This window comes from Salvelinus namaycush, chromosome 10, assembly GCF_016432855.1.
Source record: "Salvelinus namaycush isolate Seneca chromosome 10, SaNama_1.0, whole genome shotgun sequence".
NCBI classification, from domain to species: domain Eukaryota; kingdom Metazoa; phylum Chordata; class Actinopteri; order Salmoniformes; family Salmonidae; genus Salvelinus; species Salvelinus namaycush.
The window spans coordinates 49,106,946-49,130,650 of NC_052316.1; the positions used below are offsets into that span (position 1 = coordinate 49,106,946).

The 23,705-nt window shown below is 43.6% G+C and overlaps 1 protein-coding gene across 1 annotated transcript in view; it reads right to left on the reverse strand.

Moving 5' to 3' along the window:
• Nucleotides 1–4,823: 4,823 nt before the first annotated feature.
• LOC120055117 (sodium/potassium-transporting ATPase subunit beta-233-like) overlaps nt 4,824–23,705 on the reverse strand; it is a 36,473-nt gene continuing 17,591 nt past the window's right edge. The window contains exons 3-6 of the mRNA XM_039003039.1: nt 17,986–18,141; nt 12,139–12,329; nt 6,883–6,966; nt 4,824–6,612 (exon numbers count right to left, since the gene is read on the reverse strand). Of these exons, the coding sequence (XP_038858967.1) occupies nt 6,352–6,612; nt 6,883–6,966; nt 12,139–12,329; nt 17,986–18,141 (692 nt within the window). The 3' untranslated portion in view covers nt 4,824–6,351. The remainder of the gene's footprint in view (nt 6,613–6,882; nt 6,967–12,138; nt 12,330–17,985; nt 18,142–23,705) is intronic.

Sequence of the window (23,705 nt, forward strand, 5' to 3'; positions counted from 1 at the left end):
TGTCTATTTCTATGTGTTTGGCCTGATATGGTTCTCAATCAGAGGCAGGTGTTAGTCGTTGTCTCTGATTGGGAGCCATATTTAGGTAGCCTGTTTTGTATTGTGGGTTGTGGGTTATTGTTCCTGTTTTATGTGTACTTGTGTTCACGTTACGGGACTGTTTCGTCGTCGTTTTTTTTTTTTTTGTTTTGTTTTGTTTTGTTCAAGTATTCAATTAAAATGAATACTCACCACGCTGCATCTTGGTCCTCCTCTCTTTCTCCCAACGACGAGCGTTACATCAAGTTGCTAGACAGACATTTTCAAGTCTTGCCAAAGATTTTCAAGCCGATTTTAAATTTAAAAAATTTAACTAGGCCACTCAGAAATATTCAATATCTTCTTGGTAAGCAACTCCAGTGTATATTTGGCCTTGTGTTTTAGGTTATTGTCCTGCTGAAAGGTGAATTTGGCTCCCAGTGTCTGTTGGAAAGCACAACAGGCAGGTTTTCCTCTAGGATTTGACCTCTGCTATTTCTTTTTATCCTAAAAAACTCCCTAGTCCTTGCTGATGACAAGCACACCCATAACATGATGCAGCCACCACCATGCTTGTGAATTTGAAGAGTGGTATTCAGTGATGTTTGTGTTGGATTTGCCCCAAACATAACCCTTTGTATTCAGGACAAAAAGTACATTTCTTTGCCACATTTTTTTGAGTTTTACTTTACTGCCTTGTTTGTAAATAGGATGCGTGTTTTGGAATTTTTTATTCTGTAAAGGTTTCCTTCTTTTCACTCTGATTTAAGGTTAGTATTGTTGAGTAACTACAATGTTGTTGATCCATACTCAGGGGGGGGGGAGGAGGGAGGGAGGGAGGGAGGGAGGGGAGGGAGGGAGGGGGGGGGTCTGACCTGTTGGACAACATTGTTGGGGCGAGAGAGAGCAGAGCTCCTGATCTGTGGCGCAGTGGCCTGGCTCCTTGTTAATCATTAGCCTGGTGACTGGCTGAGCTGCCTAACACATTCCAGGGCCCAGATGAACCACTGTGGCCCAGCACAGAGCGGAGCGGATAGGACCACTACACTGGACTGGAAACAGTCCACTCCCTCTGTTATAGGCCTGTCTAACTCCCTCTGTTATAGACCTGTCTAACTCCCTCTGTTATAGACCTGTCTAACTCCCTCTGTTATAGACCTGTCTAACTATTATAGACCTGTCTAACTATTATAGACCTGTCTAACTATTATAGACCTGTCTAACTCCCTCTGTTATAGACCTGTCTAACTATTTGTAGACCTGTCTAACTCCCTCTGTTATAGACCTGTCTAACTATTATAGACCTGTCTAACTCCCTCTGTTATAGACCTGTCTAACTCCCTCTGTTATAGACCTGTCTAACTCCCTCTGTTATAGACCTGTCTAACTCCCTCTGTTATAGACCTGTCTAACTATTATAGACCTGTCTAACTCCCTCTGTTATAGACCTGTCTAACTCCCTCTGTTATAGACCTGTCTAACTCCCTCTGTTATAGGCCTGTCTAACTATTATAGACCTGTCTAACTCCCTCTGTTATAGGCCTGTCTAACTATTATAGACCTGTCTAACTCCCTCTGTTATAGACCTGTCTAACTCCCTCTATTATAGACCTGTCTAACTATTATAGACCTGTCTAACTCCCTCTGTTATAGACCTGTCTAACTATTATAGACCTGTCTAACTATTATAGACCTGTCTAACTCCCTCTGTTATAGACCTGTCTAACTCCCTCTGTTATAGACCTGTCTAACTATTATAGACCTGTCTAACTCCCTCTGTTATAGACCTGTCTAACTCCCTCTGTTATAGACCTGTCTAACTCCCTCTGTTATAGACCTGTCTAACTCCCTCTATTATAGACCTGTCTAACTCCCTCTGTTATAGACCTGTCTAACTCCCTCTGTTATAGGCCTGTCTAACTATTATAGACCTGTCTAACTCCCTCTGTTATAGACCTGTCTAACTCCCTCTATTATAGACCTGTCTAACTATTATAGACCTGTCTAACTCCCTCTGTTATAGACCTGTCTAACTCCCTCTGTTATAGGCCTGTCTAACTATTATAGACCTGTCTAACTCCCTCTGTTATAGACCTGTCTAACTCCCTCTATTATAGACCTGTCTAACTATTATAGACCTGTCTAACTCCCTCTGTTATAGACCTGTCTAACTATTATAGACCTGTCTAACTATTATAGACCTGTCTAACTCCCTCTGTTATAGACCTGTCTAACTCCCTCTGTTATAGACCTGTCTAACTATTATAGACCTGTCTAACTCCCTCTGTTATAGACCTGTCTAACTCCCTCTGTTATAGACCTGTCTAACTCCCTCTATTATAGACCTGTCTAACTCCCTCTGTTATAGACCTGTCTAACTCCCTCTATTATAGACCTGTCTAACTCCCTCTGTTATAGACCTGTCTAACTCCCTCTGTTATAGACCTGTCTAACTATTATAGACCTGTCTAACTCCCTCTGTTATAGACCTGTCTAACTCCCTCTGTTATAGACCTGTCTAACTATTATAGACCTGTCCAACTCCTATCTATCTATCAATGTAATACGTTAGCTACATTAAATATAAACTAGAATTTGAGAAGCCTTTTTCATAGTTAATTCTATGTTCATTTTCCCTTTCAACAGGTCCAATATTTCTTCCAGATTTAGGATGGATAAACTCTTTTTTTTTTTTGCTCCACAAATACAAATATGCACATTCCATTTCTATGAGTATGTATTTAAATAAGAGACAAATAATTTAAATAAGAGACATTTGACTGCAGGATACATTTCTCAATTTATTTGTCTTTAAGGTCATACCCAGATTTAATTAAATGACAGGAGCAGACGGACTACTGACAATGGTCCGGATGATAAACACGAATCACTTTTACACCAACAAAACCTCCTATTACACAGGGTACTGCATTGTTTCTGATATTCTAACTTTTTGACCAGTGACTTTGGTATCGGATTCATACATTTAGACTTTTTCCTGCTAAAAAAAAAAAAAAAAAAAAATGTACAACTGCATAAATATATAATTCTTCCACCGTGAAAATGACTAAAACATTTGTTAGAAAGTTACACCACGTCATGTGATGTCTCCAGCAACAACAAAATGGTTTGTTTTTAAAAGCAAGTTGCTGTCAGTGTTTCCATGAAGGAGGAAGGAAGCTAGTCTCCCCTGCCTGCTGCTGGACACACAGAACACAGCTAGTTGTAGACTACAGAGAGAAGAAGAGGAGGAGAAGCATCAAACAGAGAGAAGAAGAGGAGAAGCATCAAACAGAGAGAAGAAGAGGAGGAGAAGCATCAAACAGAGAGAAGAGGAGAAGCATCAAACAGAGAGAAGAAGAGGAGAAGCATCAAACAGAGAGAAGAAGAGGAGAAGCATCAAACAGAGAGAAGAAGAGGAGGAGGTGGACGAGAAGCATCAAACAGAGAGAAGAAGAGGAGGAGGTGGAAGGAGAAGCATCAAACAGAGAGAAGAAGAGGAGGAGAGGCATCAAACAGAGAGAAGAGGAGGTGGAAGGAGAAGCATCAAACAGAGAGAAGAAGAGGAGGAGGTGGAGGAGAAGCATCAAACAGAGAGAAGAAGAGGAGGAGGTGGAAGGAGAAGCATCAAACAGAGAGAAGAAGAGGAGGAGGTGGAAGGAGCATCAAACAGAGAGAAGAAGAGGAGGAGGTGGAAGGAGAAGCATCAAACAGAGAGAAGAAGAGGAGGAGGTGGAAGGAGCATCAAACAGAGAGAAGAAGAGGAGGAGGTGGAAGGAGCATCAAACAGAGAGAAGAAGAGGAGGAGGAGGAGAAGCATCAAACAGAGAGAAGAAGAGGAGGAGGTGGAAGGAGAAGCATCAAACAGAGAGAAGAGGAGGAGAAGCATCAAACAGAGAGAAGAAGAGGAGGTGGAAGGAGAAGCATCAAACAGAGAGAAGAAGAGGAGGAGGTGGAAGGAGAAGCATCAAACAGAGAGAAGAAGAGAAGCATCAAACAAAAATGATTCTCCCAATCAACTGAAAAATAAATGAAGGTAAAGCATTCCAGGGTGTGCAGCTATTTACTGACAGACCTAGAGAGAGATCACACAGACCTAGAGAGATCACACAGACCTAGAGAGATCACACAGACCTAGAGAGAGATCACACAGACCTAGAGAGAGATCACACAGACCTAGAGAGATCACACAGACCTAGAGAGAGATCACACAGACCTAGAGAGAGATCACACAGACCTAGAGAGAGATCACACAGACCTAGAGAGAGATCACACAGACCTAGAGAGATCACAGACCTAGAGAGATCACACAGACCTAGAGAGAGATCACACAGACCTAGAGAGAGATCACACAGACCTAGAGAGATCACAGACCTAGAGAGATCACACAGACCTAGAGAGATCACACAGACCTAGAGAGATCACACAGACCTAGAGAGAGATCACACAGACCTAGAGAGATCACACAGACCTAGAGAGAGATCACACAGACCTAGAGAGAGATCAGTCACACACAGACCTAGAGAGAGATAAGTCACACACAGACCTAGAGAGAGATCACTCAGACCTAGAGAGAGATCAGTCACACACAGACCTAGAGAGAGATAAGTCACACACAGACCTAGAGAGAGATCACTCAGACCTAGAGAGAGATAAGTCACACACAGACCTAGAGAGAGATAAGTCACACACAGACCTAGAGAGAGATAAGTCACACACATACCTAGAGAGAGATCACTCAGACCTAGAGAGATCAGAGCGTACCATGCCAGTAATTTCATTTAGTAAGAGTACATTAACACACATCCACACACTCACATTTAATAACCTAACACACTTAACACATAAACACAAACACTAAGACACACACACCTTGGACCACTAAAGCTTACTGACAATAGACAAGAGAAATTACAACATGGCTTGGAAAGGACCACTGTATGCCACTACTGTACTGGACACTCCAAAAATATATAGAAAGCACATTAGGCAGAATACTTAGCGGACAGACAGAAACACTGCTCGCTACATATCAGTAGTGGAATTGTTATTTACAGTAAAAGATGAATGTCCCATGGCTCAAGGACTTCTCATTTACAGTAGAATAAATATGTTGCTATTGTTACTCTTCCTGTAATTTACATTCCAACCCTAGACATTATGCAGGAAGCCGGTGTAATGTACATTCTAACACTAGACATTATGCAGGAAGCCGGTGTAATGTACATTCTAACACTAGACATTATGCAGGAAGCCGATGTAATGTACATTCTAACCCTAGACATTATGCAGGAAGCCGGTGTAATGTACATTCTAACCCTAGACATTATGCAGGAAGCCGGTGTAATGTACATTCTAACCCTAGACATTATGCAGGAAGCCGGTGTAATGTACATTCCAACCCTAGACATTATGCAGGAAGCCGGTGTAATGTACATTCCAACCCTAGACATTATGCAGGAAGCCGGTGTAATGTACATTCTAACACTAGACATTATGCAGGAAGCCGGTGTAATGTACATTCCAACCCTAGACATTATGCAGGAAGCCGGTGTAATGTACATTCTAACACTAGACATTATGCAGGAAGCCGGTGTAATGTACATTCTAACACTAGATATTATGCAGGAAGCCGGTGTAATGTACATTCTAACCCTAGACATTATGCAGGAAGCCGGTGTAATGTACATTCTAACCCTAGACATTATGCAGGAAGCCGGTGTAATGTACATTCTAACACTAGACATTATGCAGGAAGCCGGTGTAATGTACATTCTAACACTAGACATTATGCAGGAAGCCGGTGTAATGTACATTCTAACACTAGACATTATGCAGGAAGCCGCTGTAATGTACATTCTAACCCTAGACATTATGCAGGAAGCCGGTGTAATGTACATTCTAACCCTAGACATTATGCAGGAAGCCGGTGTAATGTACATTCTAACCCTAGACATTATGCAGGAAGCCGGTGTAATGTACATTCTAACCCTAGACATTATGCAGGAAGCCGGTGTAATGTACATTCTAACCCTAGACATTATGCAGGAAGCCGGTGTAATGTACATTCTAACCCTAGACATTATGCAGGAAGCCGGTGTAATGTACATTCTAACACTAGACATTATGCAGGAAGCCGGTGTAATGTACATTCTAACCCTAGACATTATGCAGGAAGCCAGTTTAAAGCACACAGATTAACTGTAGGTCCCGTATATTATGAAAGTTTGTTCCAAGACTAGTCGTGTTTTAATTTAACTATTTTTCTTTATTTCTCTAAATCAACTTGTTTTGAAATAGGGGCAGAGAAAAGTGCTATTTTCATAGCTGAGGTCATGAATTGGCGATAGTGAACTTAACGTCAAAGCGTCCTTGGTAGCGATCTTTCTCGCTGTAGTCAATGTTCGCTCCGTACACTTTGCACTCAAGACGCAGCTCCTCGTTGAAGCTGAGGTTGGTAAACTGAATGGCCACCAGAGGTTGCAGGTACTGGGGCTGCAGCAGCTTGCCATAGTAGGGGTAGTACTGGAGGGGGAACCCCATGCCCATGCCATAGTACTTGATCTCACCAATCTTGCTAGCATCCTCCTCTCTCTGTAGAGAATGACAGGATGGCATCACAGTTAGTGGGCTTTCCCGAAGGTAAAAACCACATACAGAGACCGAGCATAGCATTTCCAGTTGACGACAGCTTCATGGTACGGCTGCATCAGAAATGGAACCCTATATAGTGCACTACTTTTCACCAGAGCCCTATTGACCCTGGTCAAAAGTAGTGCACTATATAGGGACTAGGGTGCAATTTTGGATGCAGCTATACTTTATATGTTCATGATATGCTTCACGGTGCCATGTGTGGCGTACCTTGTTCTGACAGTGGATGGGCATGACGTTGGCCTGGACTCTGATGTGGCCGGCTTCAGGGACGGAGGCGTTGTTGGTTGGAGGCTGAAACAAAACCCAGACCAATCAGCATTATCACCTTAACCTAACCCAGACAGACCAATCAGCATTATCACCTTAACCTAACCCAGACAGACCCATCAGCATTATCACCTTAACCTAACCCAGACAGACCAATCAGCATTATCACCTTAACCTAACCCAGACAGACCAATCAGCATTATCACCTTAACCTAACCCAGACAGACCAATCAGCATTATCACCTTAACCTAACCCAGACAGACCAATCAGCATTATCACCTTAACCTAACCCAGACAGACCATCAGCATTATCACCTTAACCTAATCCAGACAGACCATCAGCATTATCACCTTAACCTAACCCAGACAGCCCAGCAGCATTATCACCTTAACCTAACCCAGACAGACCATCAGCATTATCACCTTAACCTAACCCAGACAGACCAATCAGCATTATCACCTTAACCTAACCCAGACAGCCCAGCAGCATTATCACCTTAACCTAACCCAGACAGACCAATCAGCATTATCACCTTAACCTAACCCAGACAGACCCATCAGCATTATCACCTTAACCTAACCCAGACAGACCAATCAGCATTATCACCTTAACCTAACCCAGACAGACAAATCAGCATTACCACCTTAACCTAACCCAGACAGATCAATCAGCATTATCATATTAACCTAACCCAGACAGACCAATCAGCATTACCATATTAACCTAACCCAGACAGACCAATCAGCATTACCATATTAACCTAACCCAGACAGACCAATAAGCATTATCTTGTTGTTGTCATTATCACTTTTTCGTCCTGAAACTGTTTCTGTGAAGTGGTAACATCACACACAAAACTACAGGTAGAATCCCAGAGAAACTGCTCCTTCACTTTAATATATTCCCACTACCTCTCAGGTCTGGAGGGTCGTGAATACAGGCTATGTTTCAGGTCTGGAGGGTCGTGAATACAGGCTATGTTTCAGGTCTGGAGGGTCGTGAATACAGGCTATGTTTCAGGTCTGGAGGGTCGTGAATACAGGCTATGTTTCACGTCTGGAGGGCTGTGAATACAGGCTACCTCTCAGGTCTGGAGGGTCGTGAATACAGGCTATGTTTCAGGTCTGGAGGGTCGTGAATACAGACTACCTCTCAGGTCTGGAGGGTCGTGAATACAGGCTATGTTTCAGGTCTGGAGGGTCGTGAATACAGGCTACCTCTCAGGTCTGGAGGGTCGTGAATACAGGCTATCTCTCAGGTCTGGAGGGTCGTGAATACAGACTATGTTTCAGGTCTGGAGGGCCGTGAATACAGGCTATGTTTCAGGTCTGGAGGGTCGTGAATACAAGCTATGTTTCAGGTCTGGAGGGTCGTGAATACAGGCTATGTTTCAGGTCTGGAGGGTCGTGAATACAGGCTATGTTTCAGGTCTGGAGGGTCGTAAATACAGGCTATGTTTCAGGTCTGGAGGGCCGTGAATACAGGCGATGTTTCAGGTCTGGAGGGTCGTGAATACAGGCTATGTTTCAGGTCTGGAGGGTCGTGAATACAGGCTATGTTTCAGGTCTGGAGGGTCGTGAATACAGGCTACCTCTCAGGTCTGGAGGGTCGTGAATACAGGCTACCTCTCAGGTCTGGAGGGTCGTGAATACAGGCTATGTTTCAGGTCTGGAGGGCAGTGAATACAGGCTATGTTTCAGGTCTGGAGGGTCGTGAATACAGGCTACCTCTCAGGTCTGGAGGGTCGTGAATACAGGCTACCTCTCAGGTCTGGAGGGTCGTGAATACAGGCTATGTTTCAGGTCTGGAGGGCCGTGAATACAGGCTATGTTTCAGGTCTGGAGGGTCGTGAATACAGCCAATGTTTCAGGTCTGGATGGTCGTGAATACAGGCTATGTTTCAGGTCTGGAGGGTCTTGAATACAGGCTATGTTTCAGGTCTGGAGGGCAGTGAATACAGGCTATGTTTCAGGTCTGGAGGGCCATGAATACAGGCTATGTTTCAGGTCTGGAGGGCAGTGGCGAAATGTAGGTATGGGCGACATGGGCCGCCTAACTTACAGTACTAATGCAATTAGTCAAATCAGTCACACTACAAAATGCTACCAAATAAACCACAATTCATTCATAATACTGTGAATATATACAGTCAGAAGTTATATACACAGACATATTATTGCATTTTTTTCTGGTTTGTTTGAAATCGTTAAGAATAATATAAAAGCTGTCTGCACACCACCAAGGTGAATTGGTTTAGTCTTGACTCTTGGTTGACAGTGTTGGGGGATGGGTAATGTAGTCTTGACTCTTGGTTGACAGTGTTGGGGATGGGTAATGTAGTCTTGACTCTTGGTTGAGTGTTGGGGATGGGTAATGTAGTCTTGACTCTTGGTTGACAGTGTTGGGGATGGGTAATGTAGTCTTGACTCTTGGTTGACAGTGTTGGGGATGGGTAATGTAGTCTTGACTCTTGGTTGACAGTGTTGGGGGATGGGTAATGTAGTCTTGACTCTTGGTTGACAGTGTTGGGGATGGGTAATGTAGTCTTGACTCTTGGTTGACAGTGTTGGGGATGGGTAATGTAGTCTTGACTCTTGGTTGACAGTGTTGGGGGATGGGTAATGTAGTCTTGCCTCTTGGTTGACAGTGTTGGGGATGGGTAATGTAGTCTTGACTCTTGGTTGACAGTGTTGGGGGATGGGTAATGTAGTCTTGACTCTTGGTTGACAGTGTTGGGGGATGGGTAATGTAGTCTTGACTCTTGGTTGACAGTGTTGGGGATGGGTAATGTAGTCTTGACTCTTGGTTGACAGTGTTGGGGGATGGGTAATGTAGTCTTGCCTCTTGGTTGACAGTGTTGGGGGATGGGTAATGTAGTCTTGACTCTTGGTTGACAGTGTTGGGGGATGGGTAATGTAGTCTTGACTCTTGGTTGACAGTGTTGGGGGATGGGTAATGTAGTCTTGACTCTTGGTTGACAGTGTTGGGGATGGGTAATGTAGTCTTGACTCTTGGTTGACAGTGTTGGGGGATGGGTAATGTAGTCTTGACTCCTGTTTGACAGTGTTGGGGGATGGGTAATGTAGTCGTGCCTCTTGGTTGACAGTGTTGGGGGATGGGTAATGTAGTCTTGACTCCTGTTTGACTCCTGTTTGGTTGTGACTGATGCTGCTAAAGGTTATGACGATGCCACGGGTTACTTTGGCATCTTATACAAACTGTACACCTTGTTCTCAGCCTGCACACAGCGATGGGTCATCCTGAAAAAACATGTGGACATCACTTTGAAGATGTGGACTGAGACAAGGTGGGATCATACCGTTTCAGCATCTGTACAGTGGTGTGGTATGACATCTAGAGACACATCCAACATGGGAGCAAGCTGATGCAGTCTCCCAGGATGCACGTGGACGTTACAGTCAGTCTTCTCAGAAAGACAGAGAGAAGTCTCAGCAACTACAGGGCAACGGGCTTTATGACTGCACAAACGTCAGCCAAGGATATTTGCGAGGGGATGAACGTAGAGGCCGTTCTACAAGACAAAAGGCTGAGGTCCACAAAGCGTCACTTTTCATACGAATCGTTTGATGAGCCTTTTGAGTGATGATCTGAAGAAGCTGGAGGTGGACATCAACCTCAGTCCTTCAGGAAAGATGTTCCACAAGGGAAAATGTGGGAGGGAAGTTTGAAGTGCTGTCTACCTTCCAAAGTCTCTCCAATGAGGAGCTGACAGAACAATGTGAGGCCTCTTAGTATGACACTGCACTATAAAGAACACTCAGACTTGGATGGCAGAGAACTTGCACAGGAACTGAAGAACGTGCCTGACTTTCCATCGAAGACCATGACCCTGCTTGAGCTGCTGAAATGTATACACGTAAAGGGAGCTCTCAGAATGTGTCCTCATCTTCCAGTGACCGTAGCTGAAGCAGAAAGGAGCTTTTCAAAAGCTGAAGCTCATCAAATCCTACCTGAGGTCCACCATGTCACAAGAACGCCTTAGTAGCCTTGCTGTCATCAGTATTAACCATGTAATTGCTGGGCAGATTTCTTATGATGATGTAATTGATGACTATGCATCAAGGAAGGTAAGACAGGTCAGGGTTTAGATGGCAGTTGTGCAATTTAGTTTGTGTGTTTCTTGTTTGAAGACCAATAGTGTAATAATCAGGTTTTCTTCTTTATAAATGTGTTATTCTATTTGTGTATTTGTGTGATATAGGATTTGTGCAATTTAGTATTATTTGTGTATTTTTTGTTATAATAGTGTAATAATTAGATTCACTTAAATTATTTTTTGATTTGTTTAACACATTTTTGGTTACTACATGATTCCATATGTGTTATTTCATAGTTTTTGATGTCTTCACTATTATTCTACAATGTCGAAAATAAAAAGCCCTGGAATGAGAAGGTGTTGTAAACCTGTTGACCGGTAGTGTATATAGTTTTAAATGTTATGATTATTTATTTGTGTTGTTCCAAATGTCTGAATAAAAATGACAGTTAGTGCAGAATGGGCCTTTTCTTTTTTTGCCAGGGAGCCATCTTGTCTTTTTTTGCCAGGGAGCCATCTTTTCTTTTTTTGCCAGGGAGCCATCTTTTCTTTTTTTGCCAGGGAGCCATCTTGTCTTTTTTTGCCAGGGAGCCATCTTTTCTTTTTTTGCCAGGGAGCCATCTTTTCTTTTTTTTGCCAGGGAGCCATCTTGTCTTTTTTTGCCAGGGAGCCATCTTGTCCTTTTTTGCCAGGGAGCCATCTTGTCTTTTTTTGCCAGGGAGCCATCTTGTCTTTTTTGGCCAGGGAGCCATCTTTTATTTTTTTGCCAGGGAGCCATCTTGTCTTTTTTGGCCAGGGAGCCATCTTTTCTTTTTTTGCCAGGGAGCCATCTTGTCTTTTTTTGCCAGGGAGCCATCTTTTCTTTTTTTGCCAGGGAGCCATCTTGTCTTTTTTTGTCAGGGAGCCATCTTGTCTTTTTTTGCCGGGAGCCATAGAAGCTAGAACCGCCACTGCTGGGGGGTCTTGAAAACATGTTCTGGCACATAAGATACCTTAAGATCACAGGATGGTTGGGTATACATTGCAGCAAAAAACCTGAATTGCGTATAACACATGTTAGTTTAAGAAACCTAAAATAAATAAATACATTTTGAGAGTTAGCTAATCAATGCTATAAAACTAGATTAGATTACATACCCTTGGTCTGAAGTTGATGATCCTGTTGAGCTTGGCGATCAGGCAGGGTTTCCCATCCTTGAAGCCGAAGTTTTCGTCGTGACCACCCAGACCAGCACAGGGTCCCAGCCAGGTCCGCTTGAACCTGCAGGCCTTCCTCGCTCCAACGTCACTCTCCAGCTCACCACGGTCAATGTACGATCCAGGTAATTCTACAAGCACAGAGAGACACCTATTAGATCAGTCACCTGAGCAGACAATATAGACCAGACACAGCATGACTAACCCCTACCAGGGTACATTAATACACCAGACAGCATGACTAACCCCTAACAGGGTACATTAATACACCACACAGCATGACTAACCCCTACCAGGGTACATTAATACACCACACAGCATGACTAACCCCTACCAGGGTACATTAATACACCACACAGCATGACTAACCCCTAACAGGGTACATTAATACACCACACAGCATGACTAACCCCTAACAGGGTACATTAATACACCACACAGCATGACTAACCCCTACCAGGGTACATTAATACACCACACAGCATGACTAACCCCTACCAGGGTACATTAATACACCACACAGCATGACTAACCCCTAACAGGGTACATTAATACACCACACAGCATTACTAACCCCTACCAGGGTACATTAATACACCACACAGCATGACTAACCCCTAACAGGGTACATTAATACACCAGACACAGCATGACTAAACCCTGACAGGGTACCTTATCACTACACCAGACACAGCATGACTAAACCCTGACAGGGTACCTTATCACTACACCAGACACAGCATGACTAAACCCTGACAGGGTACCTTATCACTACACCAGACACAGCATGACTAAACCCTGACAGGGTACATTAATACACCACACAGCATGACTAACCCCTACCAGGGTACATTAATACACCAGACACAGCATGACTAACCCCTACCAGGGTACATTAATACACCAGACAGCATGACTAACCCCTACCAGGGTACATTAATACACCAGACAGCATGACTAACCCCTAACAGGGTACATTAATACACCAGACACAGCATGACTAACCCCTACCAGGGTACATTAATACACCACACAGCATGACTAACCCCTACCAGGGTACATTAATACACCAGACAGCATGACTAACCCCTACCAGGGTACATTAATACACCACACAGCATGACTAACCCCTAACAGGGTACATTAATACACCAGACACAGCATGACTAACCCCTACCAGGGTACATTAATACACCAGACAGCATGACTAACCCCTAACAGGGTACATTAATACACCAGACACAGCATGACTAACCCCTACCAGGGTACATTAATACACCACACAGCATGACTAACCCCTACCAGGGTACATTAATACACCAGACAGCATGACTAACCCCTAACAGGGTACATTAATACACCAGACACAGCATGACTAACCCCTACCAGGGTACATTAATACACCACACAGCATGACTAACCCCTACCAGGGTACATTAATACACCAGACAGCATGACTAACCCCTACCAGGGTACATTAATACACCACACAGCATGACTAACCCCTAACAGGGTACATTAATACACCAGACAGCATGACTAACCCCTACCAGGGTACATTAATACACCACACAGCATGACTAACCCCTACCAGGGTACATTAATGACTAACCCCTACCAGGGTACATTAATACACCACACAGCATGACTAACCCCTACCAGGGTACATTAATACACCAGACACAGCATAGCTAAACAGGGTACCTAGAAATGTTTAAGCCAGCGTGTGTGTTCTGTAAAAGCCTTTCATGATTTTATATTAAAACAGTATAAACACACAGAAGTAGTCAATAACCCCAATGTACCAGACGTTAAACAATCATGTTTAACAATATTAAACACCCAACATAAATTCAATCAATCAGCCAATGATCAATCTGACATTATATTGCATATTGATTAAGCCATGCATATTCATTCAGTACTGTTCCAGACTTGCATCCCAGATGGCACCCTATTCCCTATTTAGTGCCCTGGTCAAAAGGCTCCCGAGTGGCTCAGCGGTCTAAGTCACCACATCTCAGTGCTAGATGTGTCACTACAGACCCTGGTTCGATCCCGGGCTGTATCACTGCCGGCCGTGATCGGGAGTCCCATGGGGCGGTGCGTAATTGGCCCAGCGTCGTCCGGGTTTGGGGACGGTTTGGCCTGGGGTAGGCCGTCATAGTAAAACAAGAAATTGTTCTTAACTGAATTGCTTAGTTAAATAAAGGTTAAATAAATAAAAGTAGTGTGCTATGAAGGGAATATAGTGCCATTTGGGACTATATATGGATAGTGTCTACTAGTCTGTACTTGTGTCTACTAGTCTGTACTAGTTTCTACTAGTCTGTACTAGTGTCTACTAGTCTGTACTAGTGTGTACTAGTTTCTACTAGTCTGTACTAGTGTCTACTAGTCTGTACTAGTGTCTACTAGTCTGTACTAGTGTCTACTAGTCTGTACTAGTGTCTACTAGTCTGTACTAGTATATACTAGTGTCTACTAGTCTGTACTATCGTCTACTAGTCTGTACTAGTGTCTACTAGTCTGTACTAGTGTCTACTAGTTTCTACTAGTCTGTACTAGTGTCTACTAGTCTGTACTAGTGTCTACTAGTCTGTACTAGTGTCTACTAGTCTGTACTAGTGTCTACTAGTCTGTACTAGTGTCTACTAGTCTGTACTAGTGTCTACTAGTCTGTACTAGTGTCTACTAGTCTGTACTAGTCTGTACTAGTGTCTACTAGTCTGTACTAGTGTCTACTAGTCTGTACTAGTGTCTACTAGTCTGTACTAGTGTCTACTAGTCTGTACTAGTGTGTACTAGTTTCTACTAGTCTGTACTAGTGTCTACTAGTCTGTACTAGTGTCTACTAGTCTGTACTAGTGTCTACTAGTCTGTACTAGTGTGTACTAGTTTCTACTAGTCTGTACTAGTGTCTACTAGTCTGTACTAGTGTCTACTAGTCTGTACTAGTGTATACTAGTCTGTACTAGTGTGTACTAGTTTCTACTAGTCTGTACTAGTGTCTACTAGTCTGTACTAGTGTCTACTAGTCTGTACTAGTGTGTACTAGTTTCTACTAGTCTGTACTAGTGTCTACTAGTCTGTACTAGTGTGTACTAGTTTCTACTAGTCTGTACTAGTGTCTACTAGTCTGTACTAGTGTCTACTAGTCTGTACTAGTGTCTACTAGTCTGTACTAGTTTCTACTAGTCTGTACTAGTTTCTACTAGTCTGTACTAGTTTCTACTAGTCTGTACTAGTGTCTACTAGTCTGTACTAGTTTCTACTAGTCTGTACTAGTGTCTACTAGGCTGTACTAGTGTCTACTAGTCTGTACTAGTCTGTACTAGTGTCTACTAGTCTGTACTATCGTCTACTAGTCTGTACTATCATCTACTAGTCTGTACTAGTGTCTACTAGTCTGTACTAGTGTCTACTAGTATATACTAGTGTCTACTAGTCTGTACTATCGTCTACTAGTCTGTACTAGTGTCTACTAGTCTGTACTAGTGTCTACTAGTTTCTACTAGTCTGTACTAGTCTGTACTTGTGTCTACTAGTCTGTACTAGTTTCTACTAGTCTGTACTAGTCTGTACTAGTGTCTACTAGTCTGTACTAGTGTCTACTAGTCTGTACTAGTTTCTACTAGTCTGTACTAGTGTCTACTAGTCTGTACTAGTGTCTACTAGTCTGTACTAGTTTCTACTAGTCTGTACTAGTGTCTACTAGTCTGTACTAGTGTCTACTAGTCTGTACTATCGTCTACTAGTCTGTACTATCGTCTACTAGTCTGTACTAGTGTCTACTAGTATATACTAGTGTCTACTAGTCTGTACTATCGTCTACTAGTCTGTACTATCGTCTACTAGTCTGTACTAGTGTCTACTAGTCTGTACTAGTGTCTACTAGTATATACTAGTGTCTACTAGTCTGTACTATCGTCTACTAGTCTGTACTAGTGTCTACTAGTCTGTACTAGTGTCTACTAGTTTCTACTAGTCTGTACTAGTCTGTACTTGTGTCTACTAGTCTGTACTAGTTTCTACTAGTCTGTACTAGTCTGTACTAGTTTCTACTAGTCTGTACTAGTCTGTACTAGTGTCTACTAGTCTGTACTAGAGGTCGAGCGATTAATCGGCCGATTTTCAAGTTTTCATAACAATCGGAAATCGGTATTTTGGGGCGCTGATTTGACGTTTTTTTTTTCTTTTTCATTTTTTTACACCTTTATTTAATCTTTATTTAATCTTTATTTAATCTTTATTTAATTAGGCAAGTCAGTTAAGAACACATTCTTATTTTCAATGACGGCCTAGGAACCCCCTAAACGAAGCAGAACGACAGATTTGTAACCTTGTCAGCTCGGGGATCCAATCTTGCATTGATTACATTGCACTCCACGAGGAGCCTGCCTGTTAGCGAATGCAGTAAGCTAAGGTAAGTTGCTAGCTAGCATTAAACTTATCTTATAAAAAACAATCAATCAATGACTGTCATTGCTCCAATGTGTACTTAACCATAAACATCAATGCCTTTCTTAAAATCAATACACAAGTATATATTTTTAAACCTGCATATTTAGCTAAAAGAAATCCAGGTTAGCAGGCAATATTAACCAGGTGAAATTGTGTCATTTCTCTTGCGTTCATTGCACGCAGAGTCAGGGTATATGCAACAGTTTGGGCCGCCTGGCTCTTTGCGAACTAATTTGCCAGAACTTTACGTAATTATGACAACATTGAAGGTTGTGCAATGTAACAGGAATATTTAGACTCATGGATGCCACCCGTTAGATAAAATACGGAACGGAATAAACGTTTTGTTTTCGAGGTGATAGTTTCCGGATTAGTCAAAGGTATATGGTTTAGAGAGAAATAGTCGACGCGTTATAATTCCTGTAATAACTTGCGGCTGAATTTGAAAGGGGTTCCTTCGTTATTTTACCGTTCATGTCTTCCATAGAGAATGTCTTGATCTACTTCAAATAAGGTCTGTGTTTCGTGCAGGCTTAAACCGCCTCGACGTTTTGATACCCGTGTAAATCTCACTAGGATAAGGTAACGTTTGTCAACATATTTTCATAAATCCACTCTACAAAAAAGTTTATCTTCGCTTATATTTAGCCAATATTGATCAGAGTTACCTTGTCCTATGGATATCTACAGTTATAAAATTGAAACGGTGATGTAAGCCTACACGAAACACAGACCTTATTTTAAGTGAATCTAAAAATATCCTATGGAATAAATGAAGGAACCGCTTTTCAGATTTTGCTAGGCGTCATGGGAATTATGACTCGCACTTTGGTTGTCAATTCTTACCATGCCCATTATTAAAATAGGATTTCCTGCATATAGAAATTAAAGTTTTTGTTTTCAACATTCATCACAGGTAACTTAAACTCTATTTTTATTCAAACAGTTGAGAGTATTTGTCTCCTAAGCAGACTCTTCAGTATCATTGTCACTTCAGAGCTGTGTGCGTATTTATGTATTATATTAAGTTAAAATAATAGTGTTCATTGTTCATTCAGTATTGTTGCAATTGAGATTATTACAAAAATGTGTGTGTGTGTATGATATATATATATATATATATTTTAAAAAACATTTTTTTTATTTTTATAAATCGGCCGATTAATCGGTATCGGCTTTTTTTGTCCTCCAATAATCGGTATCGGTATCGGCATTTAAAAATCATAACCGGTCGACCTCTAGTCTGTACTAGTTTCTACTAGTCTGTACTAGTGTCTACTAGTCTGTACTAGTGTGTACTAGTTTCTACTAGTCTGTACTTGCCTCCACAGTCTTCGTACTTCATCTGGTCGGTCTGCCTCTCATCATCGTACATCTCCAGGAACTCCTTGATGCTCTTGGTGTACTTCAGATACGTCTCCACATCGTTGACATTGTAAGAGATCTCAAACTTTTCAGAGCGTGGGGTGTGGGATAAACCTGTAGGTAGACAACACACTGGGTTAGACCTGTAGGTAGACAACACACTGGGTTAGACCTGTAGGTAGACAACACACTGGGTTAGACCTGTAGGTAGACAACACACTGGGTTAGACCTGTAGGTAGACAACACACTGGGTTAGACCTGTAGGTAGACAACACACTGGGTTAGACCTGTAGGTAGACAACACACTGGGTTAGACCTGTAGGTAGACAACACACTGGGTTAGACCTGTAGGTAGACAACACACTGGGTTAGACCTGTAGATAGACAACACACTGGGTTAGTATGGATGGTAGACAACACACTGGGTTAGACCTGTAGGTAGACAACACACTGGGTTAGACCTGTAGGTAGACAACACACTGGGTCAGACCTGTAGGTAGACAACACACTGGGTTAGACCTGTAGGTAGACAACACACTGGGTCAGACCTGTAGGTAGACAACACACTGGGTTAGACCTGTAGGTAGACAACACACTGGGTCAGACCTGTAGGTAGACAACACACTGGGTTAGACCTGTAGGTAGACAACACACTGGGTCAGACCTGTAGGTAGACAACACACTGGGTTAGACCTGTAGGTAGACAACACACTGGGTTAGACCTGTAGGTAGACAACACACTGGGTCAGACCTGTAGGTAGACAACACACTGGGTTAGACCTGTAGGTAGACAACACACTGGGTCAGACCTGTAGGTAGACAACACACTGGGTTAGACCTGTAGGTAGACAACACACTGGGTCAGACCTGTAGGTAGACAACACACTGGGTTAGACCTGTAGGTAGACAACACACTGGGTTAGACCTGTAGGTAGACAACACACTGGGTTAGACCTGTAGGTAGACAACACACTGGGTTAGACCTGTAGGTAGACAACACACTGGGTTAGACCTGTAGGTAGACAACACACTGGGTTAGACCTGTAGGTAGACAACACACTGGGTTAGTATGGATGGTAGACAACACACTGGGTCAGACCTGTAGGTAGACAACACACTGGGTTAGTATGGATGGTGGACAACACACTGGGTTAGACCTGTAGATAGACAACACACTGGGTTAGACCTGTAGGTAGACAACACACTGGGTTAGACCTGTAGGTAGACAACACACTGGGTTAGACATGTAGGTAGACAACACACTGGGTTAGTATGGATGGTGGACAACACACTGGGTTAGACCTGTAGGTAGACAACACACTGGGTTAGACCTGTAGGTAGACAACACACTGGGTCAGACCTGTAGGTAGACAACACACTGGGTTAGACCTGTAGGTAGACAACACACTGGGTTAGACCTGTAGGTAGACAACACACTGGGTTAGACCTGTAGGTAGACAACACACTGGGTTAGACCTGTAGGTAGACAACACACTGGGTCAGACCTGTAGGTAGACAACACACTGGGTTAGACCTGTAGGTAGACAACACACTGGGTCAGACCTGTAGGTAGACAACACACTGGGTTAGACCTGTAGGTAGACAACACACTGGGTTAGACCTGTAGGTAGACAACACACTGGGTCAGACCTGTAGGTAGACAACACACTGGGTTAGACCTGTAGGTAGACAACACACTGGGTCAGACCTGTAGGTAGACAACACACTGGGTCAGACCTGTAGGTAGACAACACACTGGGTTAGACCTGTAGGTAGACAACACACTGGGTTAGACCTGTATGTAGACAACACACTGGGTCAGACCTGTAGGTAGACAACACACTGGGTTAGACCTGTAGATAGACAACACACTGGGTTAGACCTGTAGATAGACAACACACTGGGTTAGACCTGTAGATAGACAACACACTGGGTTAGACCTGTAGATAGACAACACACTGGGTTAGACCTGTAGGTAGACAACACACTGGGTTAGACCTGTAGGTAGACAACACACTGGGTCAGACCTGTAGGTAGACAACACACTGGGTTAGACCTGTAGGTAGACAACACACTGGGTTAGACCTGTAGGTAGACAACACACTGGGTTAGACCTGTAGGTAGACAACACACTGGGTTAGACCTGTAGGTAGACAACACACTGGGTTAGTATGGATGGTGGACAACACACTGGGTTAGACCTGTAGGTAGACAACACACTGGGTTAGACCTGTAGGTAGACAACACACTGGGTTAGACCTGTAGATAGACAACACACTGGGTTAGACCTGTAGATAGACAACACACTGGGTTAGACCTGTAGATAGACAACACACTGGGTTAGACCTGTAGGTAGACAACACACTGGGTTAGACCTGTAGGTAGACAACACACTGGGTTAGACCTGTAGGTAGACAACACACTGGGTTAGTATGGATGGTAGACAACACACTGGGTTAGACCTGTAGGTAGACAACACACTGGGTTAGTATGGATGGTAGACAACACACTGGGTTAGACCTGTAGATAGACAACACACTGGGTTAGACCTGTAGGTAGACAACACACTGGGTTAGACCTGTAGGTAGACAACACACTGGGTTAGTATGGATGGTAGACAACACACTGGGTTAGACCTGTAGGTAGACAACACACTGGGTCAGACCTGTAGGTAGACAACACACTGGGTTAGACCTGTAGATAGACAACACACTGGGTTAGACCTGTAGGTAGACAACACACTGGGTTAGACCTGTAGGTAGACAACACACTGGGTTAGTATGGATGGTAGACAACACACTGGGTTAGACCTGTAGGTAGACAACACACTGGGTTAGTATGGATGGTAGACAACACACTGGGTTAGTATGGATGGTAGACAACACACTGGGTTAGTATGGATGGTAGACAACACACTGGGTTAGTATGGATGGTAGACAACACACTGGGTTAGTATGGATGGTAGACAACACACTGGGTTAGACCTGTAGGTAGACAACACACTGGGTTAGTATGGATGGTAGACAACACACTGGGTCAGACCTGTAGGTAGACAACACACTGGGTTAGACCTGTAGGTAGACAACACACTGGGTCAGACCTGTAGGTAGACAACACACTGGGTTAGACCTGTAGGTAGACAACACACTGGGTCAGACCTGTAGGTAGACAACACACTGGGTCAGACCTGTAGGTAGACAACACACTGGGTCAGACCTGTAGGTAGACAACACACTGGGTTAGACCTGTAGGTAGACAACACACTGGGTCAGACCTGTAGGTAGACAACACACTGGGTTAGACCTGTAGGTAGACAACACACTGGGTTAGACCTGTAGGTAGACAACACACTGGGTTAGTATGGATGGTAGACAACACACTGGGTTAGACCTGTAGGTAGACAACACACTGGGTCAGACCTGTAGGTAGACAACACACTGGGTCAGACCTGTAGGTAGACAACACACTGGGTTAGTATGGATGGTAGACAACACACTGGGTTAGACCTGTAGGTAGACAACACACTGGGTCAGACCTGTAGGTAGACAACACACTGGGTTAGTATGGATGGTAGACAACACACTGGGTTAGACCTGTAGGTAGACAACACACTGGGTCAGACCTGTAGGTAGACAACACACTGGGTTAGACCTGTAGGTAGACAACACACTGGGTTAGACCTGTAGGTAGACAACACACTGGGTTAGACCTGTAGGTAGACAACACACTGGGTCAGACCTGTAGGTAGACAACACACTGGGATAGACCTGTAGGTAGACAACACACTGGGTTAGACCTGTAGGTAGACAACACACTGGGTTAGACCTGTAGGTAGACAACACACTGGGTTAGACCTGTAGGTAGACAACACACTGGGTTAGACCTGTAGGTAGACAACACACTGGGTTAGACCTGTAGGTAGACAACACACTGGGTTAGACCTGTAGGTAGACAACACACTGGGTCAGACCTGTAGGTAGACAACACACTGGGTCAGACCTGTAGGTAGACAACACACTGGGTTAGACCTGTAGGTAGACAACACACTGGGTTAGTATGGATGATAAACCTGTAGGTAGACAACACACTGGGTTAGTATGGATGATAAACCTGTAGGTAGACAACACACTGGGTCAGACCTGTAGGTAGACAACACACTGGGTCAGACCTGTAGGTAGACAACACACTGGGTCAGACCTGTAGGTAGACAACACACTGGGTCAGACCTGTAGGTAGACAACACACTGGGTCAGACCTGTAGGTAGACAACACACTGGGTCAGACCTGTAGGTAGACAACACACTGGGTTAGTATGGATGGTAGACAACACACTGGGTCAGACCTGTAGGTAGACAACACACTGGGTTAGACCTGTAGGTAGACAACACACTGGGTTAGACCTGTAGGTAGACAACACACTGGGTTAGACCTGTAGGTAGACAACACACTGGGTTAGACCTGTAGGTAGACAACACACTGGGTTAGACCTGTAGGTAGACAACACACTGGGTTAGACCTGTAGGTAGACAACACACTGGGTTAGACCTGTAGGTAGACAACACACTGGGTTAGACCTGTAGGTAGACAACACACTGGGTCAGACCTGTAGGTAGACAACACACTGGGTTAGACCTGTAGGTAGACAACACACTGGGTCAGACCTGTAGGTAGACAACACACTGGGTTAGACCTGTAGGTAGACAACACACTGGGTCAGACCTGTAGGTAGACAACACACTGGGTTAGTATGGATGATAAACCTGTAGGTAGACAACACACTGGGTTAGTATGGATGATAAACCTGTAGGTAGACAACACACTGGGATAAACCTGTAGGTAGACAACACACTGGGATAAACCTGTAGGTAGACAACACACTGGGATAAACCTGTAGGTAGACAACACACTGGGTTAGACCTGTAGGTAGACAACACACTGGGTCAGACCTGTAGGTAGACAACACACAGGGTTAGTATGGATGATAAACCTGTAGGTAGACAACACACTGGGTCAGACCTGTAGGTAGACAACACACTGGGTTAGTATGGATGATAAACCTGTAGGTAAACAACACACTGGGTCAGTATGGATGATAAACCTGTAGGTAAACAACACACTGGGTCAGTATGGATGATAGACAACACCCTGGGTTAGTATGGATGATAGACCTGTAGGTGGAGAGAGTACAAAATATGGCTATAGAGGAAGTACTACCAGGTGGAGAGGGTATTAAATAGGGCTATAGAGGAAGTACTGCCAGGTGGAGAGGGTATTAAATAGGGCTATAGAGGAAGTACTGCCAGGTGGAGAGGGTATTAAATAGGGCTATAGAGGAAGTACTGCCAGGTGGAGAGGGTATTAAATAGAGCTATAGAGGAAGTACTACCAGGTGGAGAGGGTATTAAATAGGGCTATAGAGGAAGTACTGCCAGGTGGAGAGGGTATTAAATAGGGCTATAGAGGAAGTACTGCCAGGTGGAGAGGGTATTAAATAGGGCTATAGAGGAAGTACTGCCAGGTAGAGAGGGTATTAAATAGGGCTATAGAGGAAGATCGAGGAAGTACTACCAGGTGGAGAGGGTATTAAATAGGGCTATAGAGGAAGTACTGCCAGGTAGAGAGGGTATTAAATAGGGCTATAGAGGAAGATAGAGGAAGTACTGCCAGGTAGAGAGGG